The 12,500-nt window shown below is 39.1% G+C and overlaps 1 protein-coding gene across 4 annotated transcripts in view; it reads left to right on the forward strand.

The window, feature by feature from the left end:
* Positions 1-12,500, forward strand: part of LOC117938255 (E3 ubiquitin-protein ligase HECW1) — a 186,271-nt gene that overhangs the window by 31,234 nt on the left and 142,537 nt on the right. For all 4 annotated transcript variants that reach the window (XM_034862778.1, XM_034862781.1, XM_034862780.1 and 1 more), the window contains 2 exons: positions 4,617-4,724; positions 8,090-8,184. In XM_034862778.1, coding sequence (XP_034718669.1) covers positions 4,617-4,724; positions 8,090-8,184 — 203 coding nt within the window. The remainder of the gene's footprint in view (positions 1-4,616; positions 4,725-8,089; positions 8,185-12,500) is intronic.

The following is a 12,500-nucleotide window of genomic DNA, read 5'->3' on the forward strand; positions in this document are numbered from 1 at the left end:
GCAGTAGACAGACCACACAGAAAGGCATCCAGTAGAGCAGACTGATTCCACCCATTCTCTACCTGGGTTGCTTCTTTGCCTAGGGTAATGAAGAAAAAGCTGTGTGAAAGTCTGGGTGAAGTGAGCAAACAGTCACACGGACAAATTCCTTACCCACCCTGCAGTAGCCCACTTCTCTGCTTGTCCGGACAGGTGGGAAATAAGGTAAGCAATCTTAGCCCTGTCTGTAGTATAATGGACAGACTGGAGCTCAAAATGTAATCCAATTTGCCTTGAAGCTTTGTTTCAATGTTACCAACGTTGTACCACTCAGTGTTTCCGTACAGATGATTATAACTGTTGCACACCGGGCTGACGCAGCTGGCAACACATGCCATGAAGACTGACGGTGCAGATTACAAAATAAAGAAAGAAAGTGTAAAAAGAGAAGGGCTAAAAAGAAGATACAGGCTGGAGAAAAGGCCAAAAAGTGTCAAAAATATGGAATCATTAAAATTTAATAAAACGAAAGCTCTGTACAGTCTAATCAAATCAAACTACCTTACCACAATAATAGCACAACGTCAATGCTTCAGCATCTCAACAGGAATCATGATTAGTCTAACTTGATCATCTAGGGGCGGCTGTGGCTCAGTGGTAGAGCGGTTGCCTGCCAATCGGAAGGTTGGCGGTTTGATCCCCGCCCCTGCAGTCATTGTTGAAGTGTCCTTGGGCAAGACACTGAACCCCGAGTTGCCCCCGGTGCTGCGCATCGGAGTGTGAATGTGTGTGAATGTTTATCTGATGAGCAGGTGGCACTTTGTACGGCAGCCCCGGCCACAGTGTATGAATGTGTGTGAATGGTGAATGTTTCCTGTAGATGTAAAAGCGCTTTGAGCAGTTGTAAGACTGGAAAAGCGCTATATAAATACAGCACATTTACATTTACATTTACATCTATTCCACAAAACGGACCCGACAAAATTAAATCACACATTGTCGTATGACCAATGAAACTACACTAAATAAAACAACTACCAAGACAAGAAAATACATATTGGTGACCACAATTTGATCTAAAGAGCCGACTTGTTGACTATACCTTCCGAAAAATAGCCGATTGTTGTACACCATTTTCTCTGTCTCTCTTCACAGAGAAACAGCTGATCAACAATCTACTAGCATAAGTGTAACAGAGCATTGTGACATTGAACTATGATATTCTCGCAATGGGTCACATCTCTGGCCCAGGTCCAGCAGCTCCGTCTCACACGCTATTACTGAAGTTAGTTGCATTAAAATATATAAATCAAAATAGGTTGAGTACAACTTATAAACATATTTAATTGAACTTAATATGTTTAGTTTTTGAGAGATGATATATAAATATGTAATCAATGTAGGCAATAAAAAGGTTGCTTTTTTCCGAAAAATTTACTCAAACTATAGTATATTAGTGTTCTTCAATAAATCAAAAGTATTTTTTATCCGATTAATCAATTAAAAAGCAGGTCTTCAGCAATGCCTTAAGCATCCTCTTTATCTCCATAGCTGGAGGCTGCTGTTGTCCTTTCTCAGTGGTGACGTAGAACGCATCACTTGAGCTGTTGCGCGGGAAAGTAGCCGGACGACATCATTTTGTAAACTGCCATATTGAGAAATAAAGAGAGTTTTGTGGCGTTAAAGGGCTTAATTAGCTTTGTATCAACACATTTGCACTGGCTTGAATTAGGGCTGCACGATTATAGGCCAAAATGATAATCACGATTATTTTGATCAAAATTTTGATTGTGAGTATTCTTACGATTATTTGTTGATTTGAACCAAAACAAATTTTATTGTCACATAGGCTATTTATAACTGCGAGAGGGAGTGTGATGGATGCTACTCAGAGAGAGACGGCTGTATCTTCACTGCGCTGCATTTTTATGAACTATGATATTCTCGCAATGGGTCACATCTCTGGCCCAGGTCCAGCAGCTCCGTCTCACACGCTATTACTCTACCAACTGAAGTAAGTTGCATTCAATAACTTCTTCTGTGTTCTTTGCCGTGGCGGACGCGATAGCAGAGTTACCCGCGGAAAACCTGGTACAAATGCAGGTTTGAACTGTAGACAAATGTCAGAAGTGTGGACGAGAAGTAAGACGAGAGAGGGTAAGAGGAGAGATCCAACACAGGCACGACTTTACGTTCGAAATGGGTCATGTAACGCAAAATTTAACCATATTCATATAATAAGCATTGCAGCGGATGCGAGGTCATTAGCACCGGTGCGTCCAAGAGGAGCTAACAGACGCCACTAGCACCAACTAGCACTGGTCACTGCTGTTGTCTGGAAAAACAACAGACAGGACAAAATGTTGCGTTTACTGGTAAACTGGTAAACCTTGAGACCAACGTATAACCGACTGCTATCTGTTGAGTTTTCCTCCCGTTACTCTGTCCTCTGTGACTGTCTACATCTAGAAACTAGCACAGGGTGCAGGGAACTACTCTGACTGGCTCATGAGCATTTCTATGAAATGACGCTATAAAATAAATAATTGCTCGACCACGTAAATTTGATCGTGGGAAGTCAAAATCATGATCGCGATTAAAATTTGATTGATTGTGCACCCCTAGCTTGAATGTTAGACGTTCAATAATATAAAATATTCTCACATTATAACTTTAATATATTTCATCGTTGGCAATGGATCAAAGGATTATTAAGAACACCATACTAATACTTTGTTTGACCCCCTTTCGCCTTCAGAACTGCCTTGATTCTATGTGGCATTGATTCAACAAGGTGCTGAAAGCGTTCTTTAGAAATGTTGGCCAATATTGATAAGATAGCATTTGCAGTTGATGGAGATTTGTGGGATGCACATCCAGGGCACGAAGCTCCCGTTCCACTACATACAAAAGATGCTCTATTGGGTTGAGATGTGGTGACTGTGGGGGCCATTTTGGTACAGTGAACTCATTGTCATGTTAAAGAAACCAATTTGAAATGATTCGAGCTTTGTGACATGGTGCATTATCCTGCTGGAAGTAGCCATCAGAGAATGGGTACATGGTGGCCATAAAGGGATGGACATGGTCAGAAACAATGCTCAGGTAGGCCCTGGCATTCAAACGATGCCCAATTGGCACTAAGGGGCCTAAAGTGTGCTAAGAAAACATCCCCCACACAATTACAACACCACCAACACCAGCCTGCACAGTGGTAACAAGGCATGATGGATCCACGTTCTCATTCTGTTTACGCCAAATTCTGACTCTACCATATTGTTACGACCCTTACGTTTACTGTCTAGAGGAAGCTAGGACGTTACACAAACTAACAGCTAAAACTAACGGAAGAGAGGCTAACAAGTCAAAGTACATAACAAGTATGTTTTATTATGTAAATTATATGTATTTACATCATTTCTATACACACACATATACATGTATGATAAACAAAAATGGGTGTTAAACAGTAACCCAACCAAAAATAGAAGCTTTATAGACGTCAGGGTCTCCAAGGCCAAAACAACAAACAAAAACCCATACTACCTGGAAACAAAATGGCAACTGATCTACAGATTGAGAAAACCAAAACACACAATGCTAAGCTCCCTGACTAACCGCAATAAGGGAGAAAAAGGGGGGATCAAAACAAATGGCAGAGAACCCTTACCAGCTTCAGATAACAAGTCATTCAGCTTACAAATCATATGCACCAATGACTGGATTGGTAACAACTGTGGACAATCAGGCACTCAGTGGTGGCAAACCTGAAACACAGAAAAAACACAAAATGGTTCTCTTCCAAACAGAGGCCAGAGCAGCGTTAGAGAATTTATAGTGTTTTATCTTTCAAAGACAGCGCATAATTCACTTTAGTAGCAGCATACAGAGTTGCGGCATAACACACTTTCAAGAACTGGACACTGTCTTACAAAAAGCCAACAAAGATTGTCGACCTGGGGCCGAGGTGTTGTTGAGGTTGTGCTGAGGACCACAAAAGCTGACCAAGTACAAGACTGTGGTCAAGCTCGATGTCTGTGCATCTCCATGCAACCAGCTGCCACTGGCGTTGGAGTGCACCTGTATTTTGACCTTTATGGTAAATGCATTGAAACATCCCAGGATATACATGTGACAACATCCACTTCTTAAAATAAGGTGTTAACACGGAGTGTCTACGAAAGACATCAATGATTGTACAATTAATTATGATATACTCAGGAAGAATAAAACATATTACCTGTGTCTCTTATAAATTAAAAAAAATCCAACTAAATTTATCGGGAAATTACTTTATTTATTTATTTTGGGTTGCATGAAAAAAAAACTGACCGGAGCTGATAAGATAAATCTCCTCCACATAGGAGTCGGCCATTGTGTTTCTGCTGTACGTAGTCATAATGTAAATACCTCAACATGTCCCACCGTAAGTATTGTGATGTGACACATTATCACCAGTATTATGCTATCCTATGGCACATTCATAATTGTTTTGGAATCAAGGACATCTCCACATTGAGAATTTATTGCATTTTATGTTATGTAAAGTGTAATGGGAAATTGAATATAAAAAAATACTTCTTTAGAAATATTTGAATGTTGGAGTTGAAGGTTTCAACAAGATGATCTCTTTCCAGATGAGGCTTTGTCTGAGAACTTTCTGGACTACAAGAACCGAGGCATCAACGGCTCTCACAAGGGACAGATTGTTTGGAAAATTGACTCTAGCTCCAACTTCAGTGACAGTAAGTAACACAAACACTTATTTTTGAGCAAGGAAATTAGTTTCAAATTTTATTAAATCAATTGTTCCACTTCATCCAAGTAGATTTTTTTTTTTTAAATAACTTATTATTATTCCTGTTTAGAATTGAGCGTTTAACAGTTTTTCAGCCAGGTTCTAACAGTCGACATGTAGGCTGTAAAACCAGGGTTTGCTTATTCATTTTTTTTGTTTTTCAATATCAATTTTAAAAGGTGATAAACAGTTTTTTATAAAAGACCAAAATATGACTAAATTCTTACTGATTTAAGCTCTTGAATTTAACCATAAATGTCACATAGATACTATCACATGTCCTGGGGCTGGTCACTTTTGTATTTGCACCAGAATCTACACAAAGTCCTGGTCTGGACGGCTCTAAGCCGCCTAAAGAAACTGAACCTAAGGGCATACACACCAGCGTTTGTTTGGTTGCACCAAACAGGTTAGGTGTGAAAGTTGTCGACAGAATGTGACAAAAAATATATATATAAAGTATAAGTAGTCATACAGCATATTCACTACTTGTCCAATAAACGTCTCTAAAATGCGAAAAAATTGACTGTGTATATAGTAGGAAAACTTTTTTTCTACTACTAGTGGCTAACTGTTAACATAGAAACGATCAGACATACAATTAAATACCCTCTGTAAATAGACGGTTTTACATGCTGCATCTGGTAGGGGCAGTAAATTACAACCTTCTGTCCTTAACTACAGCGCTGTAAAGTCAAGACTCAATCAGATCTCCGTGATCTGCACAACAACAGTACAGAGGAACGTTAGCCTTTTACAGAGCGACAGTACTAACCTAATATACAATCATTACTGAGATTAAACTACATTCTATGTTATATCTGCATTTGAATAACGCATTAAACGAACAGAAACATAACTCTCACAGCGCACGTGAACATATGCGCAATATTAGCTTACACAAAATAGCCGACTGTTGCTAACGTATATTCATAAATCCTACATACACATTGCCATCAGACTTACTTATTGATGCACGCACACAGTATTCACAAAGTTAGTCCAATGAAGGATAAAGGAAAGTTTCAGGGAGAGAGAGAAAGACTGTATCACTACAAATAGGTTGCACGTAAGAGGGGGAAAGCAGCTTCCCCAAAGGGCCAGCACAGCGCAAAGCCCGACGCAAGTCTCTTTGCTAGTTCAAGACCAACGCAGTTGTCAATTTCCAGTCCACTTGGATTAGCGTGTGTCAACCATTAACACAAAACTATTCACACTGGTAAAGTTGCAAACTTGTGAGTTTTTGTGAGCTGCTGCTGAAAGGCTGCTAAAGAGAGAGAAAAAGTTACAGGCGATGCGGTATGGGGGGAGGGGGCTGGCAGGGTTGGCAGCGCACTACCACCGCACCTCATTCAGTTCTTAAATTAACACTCTAAAGTTTGTTTATAAATTGATCAATTACATTTCAAAATATTGAACTACTAAAAATATTTAAAAAATTCCAAATGAACCGCTCTTCACATCCACTTGAATTAGATTCAACGCAAAGAACTTATTGAAAAGCAAATATTTCACTTCTAAAGCTGGTTCACCTGTTACTCCCATAATTTCCCTTTTCCCAAATCATGGTCAACAACAGGAGCAAATGCCAGGAGTTTCCATTTAAGCAAATGCAAGCATGAATCGTGTGTTAAGGGCATGTCAGATTACTAGATGAATGTTCAATAATATGCACTGTCCCTAGTTTAAATAAATAAATATGAAATTGCCTCATAACTTAGCAGGGTAGCAAAGAGGTTCAAATAAGAGGCAACAAATGCGTTTTTTTGCAAGTGCCACAAGAGGGCATGCTGTCCATGTTGGACTGAATGCTTCCTTCTGTCAAAGTCAATAATACTTCCATGGTCAAAATGCATTGTAAATTGTATCTATTAAAAGTGCTGTTTTTGCCACTGACAGGCTCAGATAGTTATTAATTGTCTGATAATATTCTATAAAAGGATCACTACAGATGTAGATCCTTTTGATAAAGGGTGAAATCCTCTTTGTGTATCCAAATAAAATAATCAAGTAAAATAAGTGTACATTGCAGTGCATAATACGTTCATATAGTCAGAGAAAGAAGTGTGAAGTACCAAATCTTTTTATACAAACAGATCGGACGATGTATGTTCGAGTTACAACAGTTTTTCTTCCACGATTTAACATTGAAGTTAGCCGTGCACTGCAGTCATGGCGATGCCCTTTGATGAAAGATCTCAATCTTCAAATTTAAGCTTCATCAAGGTCTTAAAGCTTTCCTCAACACTTTTGAGGTGGATCTTGTCAACACTCTAAGTAGAGGACATCTAAATAAAGTTTTATGGCACCTTAGTAACAATAACACTATCCTAAAACAATTGCAATTGAGCTCAAAACTGAAAAAAGGTGCAAACTTAATTATTTTAGTTGTTGTTTTTCATACCTGTGTTTTTATCTGTATATGTGTATGCCATGTTTCTGTGTATATTAATACACTAACCAAACTTTAGCCTGGTTTCCTATTCTCTTTATTTATGTTTAATTCTCTGTTTTTTAACAATCTAGTTTTCTTTTGCTTCTGGTCCAAATTCACACTGATATCAAATACTTAACACTACTAAAAGCGATTTCATAAACGTACATTCTTACTACATTGTTATAAGGGTTACTAATACTTTTTTTAAACTTGTGTCTCTCTTGTATCTGCTAGCCATTGCACCTCATTTATAAATGCTTTGTTATGCATAGCTTAACTCACTTTAGATGGGCTCACGCCATGTAGTCAACTAGTCAGTAGTAACTCATGAGTTAATCATGAAATGATGTGTTGGTAAGTGGTAGTTAAAGATTCATTAACACACTAACTATCCATAGGCATATTTCTGAAGGCATGTCCAAACAGAACAATACATGTGTGTGTCAATTATTCTGGGAGCCTTTGCAGCTCGTTTATACATGCTTTGTAAATGCTTACTCACTTAGAGAGTTAGACACTTAGAAAGGCCCACACAATATACTTAACTAACCAGCAGTAAGTCCTGAATTAGATTTTTAGATTGTGGTAAGTATTTGTAACAGATGAATTAACACCCCCAGCTATTAGTTTAGGCCTGTTTCTGAATCATAACATTTTATTTAAGGCATTAACAAATGTAGGTCTTGTTAGTCTGTTAATTGTAACTTCCTAGTTTTAACCGACCTTATACATTCCTGAGTACCTAGTTAATAATGGTAAATTACTTAATTTACAATTGGAGTAGGATTCACTGTTGTTGAAAGGAAACTAATTTTTATTTATATTTTTCTCCATCATTGCCACCTCCCTTTCACTCATTTGTGTGTCCTCCTCAGCTGAGACCAAAGTCTGCTTCAGGTACTACCACGGTGTCACCGGAGCGCTGAGGGCAACGACACCCAGCATTACCATAAAGAAAAGTTCTGCAACTGTGAGTCTCACCACATTTTATGGTTTTATTTTGACATATGCAGCTTTTTAAAACGTGGGGCTTCATTGGTCACTCAGTATATTGTGTCTGTTGAATGGCAGCCCAGTCTTTTTATTTTTCTCTCATTTCAGTCAGTCATGCCAATCAACCTTAGGCCGGCTACACACTGCGCGGTGTTCCTGTTGCGTGGCAGCTGCGTGGATTTTTCTATGTCCTACACACATGTAACATGTCTGATGTTGTGCTGCTGCTGCTAGGTGACGCTACTCACTCGTACTTTCTCGGCAGATTTGGATCACCCTTTTCAACATATGGGGAGAGAGTTGTTAAATCGAAATAATTAGGAAAAAGAAATTAGAAAATTAATTATTTTCTTAAATATTTGTTTCAAAATGACTTACTGTATACACATTTCCTATTCTATTTGGCCTGAAAACGCTTCCAACAAGCTTGCGTGACGCGAGAAAAATAGGCGTTGTTGTTTCTATTTCTGGCATGCACGCTTTTTTGGCAAGGCTCGAGCCGCCCATGAGATGTGCGTGTCACGCAGGCAGTGTGTAAGTTCTAACTTGTTGAAATGGGAGCCAAAATAAAACGAACACGCCACGCAGCTAAAACCCTTGCGTGGGGCATCCAGTATACAGCCGCCCTTAGTGGTGAGAAAGCTAATTTGTAATTGTTTCTTGCCATGCTTTGATCTACTACTGAAGTAGTTATTATGCAGCTATACCTCTGATGGAAGTACAATGCTACATTAGGATTCACTGAGTATATTTCAGTCAGAGACGGTGTTCTTTACCGTCCGTGCCGTTCATAAGTTGCTGAACTGTTGTCAGTAGGTGGCGCTATGACTGTGACTCAATATGGGCATGGAGATGTCTTGATGACTGTTATCCAGCATGTTAAATGTGGGGCAGATTTGACCATGCCAAGTTACCACAGCTTCCTGTCATGGTGAAAGATGCACATTTTGTGCCTCACCACAGCAGCACTGTTCCATTAAAGTATCATGAAAATCTTGCTGACATGCTGCTGACCCAAATTGACAAGGATCTGTTTCATACCTGTTGGGTACTTAAAATGATGTGTTGTCACATGACCTATGACATCATCTTTTGAGGTACGACTATTCCTTTGAAATACAATGCATGTTCAATATGCTGGGTATACCTGAAATGAGGCAAAAACGTTGGTCCAACAAAACTATGAATGCTTGTGTGTGTTTCTGTCTATCTGTCTGTCTGTCTGTCTCTGTGTGTGTGTGTGTGTGTGTGTGTGTGTGTGTGTGTTTGTGTGTGTGTGTGTCATTGCCTTTCTAAAGCTTATATCAGTCCGACCCTGTTATCAAAACGGTGTTCAGCTAGGGGATTGGGTTTCACTGTTTGCTTTCCCATTCTGCTGCTCTGGACCTATGGAAATGCTGATGGGCCAGGAACTTGATCTGTACTTGCTTCCTGATGACAAATGAATAAAAATAACCGACATCGGAAGAGAGAGAGTAAAGTGGAGAAGAGAGTCCACACCAGATAAGTCATTCAGGTTTAAGGAGGCAAGGGGTGAATAGCACCGGTTCAAACTGCTAGAGGAAGACACAACAAAGAGAGAACGAGAAGAACAATATAGAGGAGATGGACAGATGGAAAAGCAGTGAAAGGAAAGTTATCTGCTTTGCCCGTTTAGTCTAGACAGAGAAGACAGAGCATTTGATTTGTATGGGTGTGATGGACGGCATGTGTCTCCAGCTGGGCCTGCTGTCACCCAGTCATCCTGAGACGAGTGGGAGGAGGACAAAGCTCAGCTGGAAGGCCTGGGTAACCATAAACATTCACTCTTTCTGTGTCTTTATCTAAACGCTTGTCACAACTAATTCAGTCATCTACCTTTGCCTTTTGTTTTATTGCAGCATCTTAAGAGAGACATATGTCGGATTATAAATGAGATGAGAACATATCAATCTCATGTCTTCGGTTAGCCTTGCTTAGCATAAAGACTGGAAGCAGGGGGGAATGGTTATTTTTTTGCACATATTTTTAAATTTTCTGCATCAGTCTATGCTGTAAATCTCTATGTAAAGGAAAAGCCAGGTGACAATGTAAACTATAAAACTATAATGGAACATAATCAGGGTTTGTACGGGTGCTTGAAATTGTTGAAAATGCTTGAATTTTGATGTTGTGTTTTCAAAGTTTGAAAAGTGCTTGAATTTTGGATACAATGATTGAAAATGCCTGAATTTGGATTTCAATTTTTGCAACAAATCAGGTCTGTTTTGTCAACAGTGTCTGTAGCTTTCTGGTTTTATATTGGAAGGTCAAACTCACTAATAGATTTTTCAAATGTGTCTAATAGCCAACGTACAATATAAAACCAACTTTACAACAGTCCGCCACAGCCAGTCTGCTGCTGTGGGGTGGCCCTGCATCCTGGCAAAGACTGGAGCAACTGAGCTGCCCCCCCCTCCAAAGTTAAATTTGTAATAAATGTAATGTATGCTAAAGGCAAGTCAGCATCAACAACAGTGTGTCTATTACGTCAGCCAAAAGTCAAATCACTCCCTTTTGATTTGTAAGAGTATTCTGTCCTTTGATTAGTTTTGATTTTAGTAAAGACAAGAACAGCATAAAACAAATTATTACAAACTGACATGTTTGAATCCATAACGTTAAGGGGGTCGCTGTTTTGGTGGCTTTACGTTACAACACACTACACAGTGCGTGCTGAGACCGACCATTTATATTAAAATTCTGAGTAGTGCACAGGAGAGGGAGAAGGAAGGAAGCTCAAAGGAGAAGGCTGTAAACTGGAGAGACCAAGCGGGTCAGAGTAGGAGAAGACTACAGAAGGAGATGCAGAAATAGGTGAAAGAGGAGAGGGAAAGGAAGAATTGACTGTGAGGGATGAAGAGGAGGCTGCAGAATCAGAGAGAGGGACGGAGGCCGGGAGTAATCAGAAGGTGGCAGATGAAGGTGACAGGGAGGAATAGGCCCATTTGTTAAAATAAAATAATAAGAATATTTAGTAGTGCATCATTATAAAAATGTTGATGTAGTTGATTGTGAAACAATGAGCATGATCTTGAAATGCAACAGTGTAATTAATAGTTTACTTTTTTCTACATACACATTAATTGACTGATATATGGCTGGTGATAATTTCACATTTTGCATATTAGAAATATTCTCAAGTTTTATGTTAAGGCTGTCTGGTATATTTCACTGTTGCAATCAAAAGATAATTGATTGGCTACATATTTAATAAACATTTAATAATTACTCTGTAACCACCAAGTTTGGTGAAAGATTCATAGTAAAAAGTTATGTTAAACATGTGTGCATCTGCTCTGTCTCTAGATTGCACTTTATAAATTTAAAGGCTATTGTAAATACATCCTTCTCCACTGAGCCATGCAAAAACCTGATTTGTTATTATATAAGTATAGGCTATATGCTCTTGATGATAGCGACTTAGAAAATGTTGCTTTGGGGCAAGGGGGTCTTGAGTCTTTTTGCCCAGGGCACGGCTTAGTGTGTTAATGTAATGTTAGTATTGCAGTTTTTCCTCTAGATTTTTTTTTAAAGTAGCTTATTTGCTAATGTTAGCAACCTACCGTTACCTTGAAACCATCCAGACAGTACCTTATGTACCTGAAACTGGTGATTTAACAGCACCGCTCTTTTTACACACAGTTTAACAACAACACGCTGAGTGAACATTACTAGCTAAGTAGCTAGTAGCCCACTGTAAGGTTGAGAATGGCCCTATATAAAATTTACACTGCTCTATTCCAGTAGATACATGTAAAAGGCTTGGCAATGAAACATATTTTTATTAATATAGGCTATTTTTCAAGCAGGTGCCTGTGCATTGTTAGTCTTAGTCTATGATTAGTTTTGATTTTAGTAACGACAACAACAGCATAATATAAAATATTACAGACTGGCATGTTTGAATTACGTTATTACACAATGTTATGAGGGTTGCCGTTTTGGTACCGTTACGTTACAACACACTACACAGTGCATGCTGAGACCAGTGTTGCCAGATCTAGGTCTAGTTCTGTGAAAACAAGCCCAAAACAAGCACATTTTTCTACAGAGCCCCCCTAAGATCATGGAAGATAAAAATAAATAACTTTATTCCGGGCATTTATTCCTCCAAAAACTCTCCTACAGTCCAGTCACCATCAGTTGCTCCTCGCGCATTTCCCTAACCAGAAAACAACAGACTGCCCTGCTCTGCCTCTGATTGGCTAGTTCTCTTTGCCATCTGGGTCAGAGCCAATTAGAAGCAGGAAATGGGCGGGAAAAATTTCTGCT

This window comes from Etheostoma cragini, chromosome 22, assembly GCF_013103735.1.
Source record: "Etheostoma cragini isolate CJK2018 chromosome 22, CSU_Ecrag_1.0, whole genome shotgun sequence".
NCBI lineage: Eukaryota > Metazoa > Chordata > Actinopteri > Perciformes > Percidae > Etheostoma > Etheostoma cragini.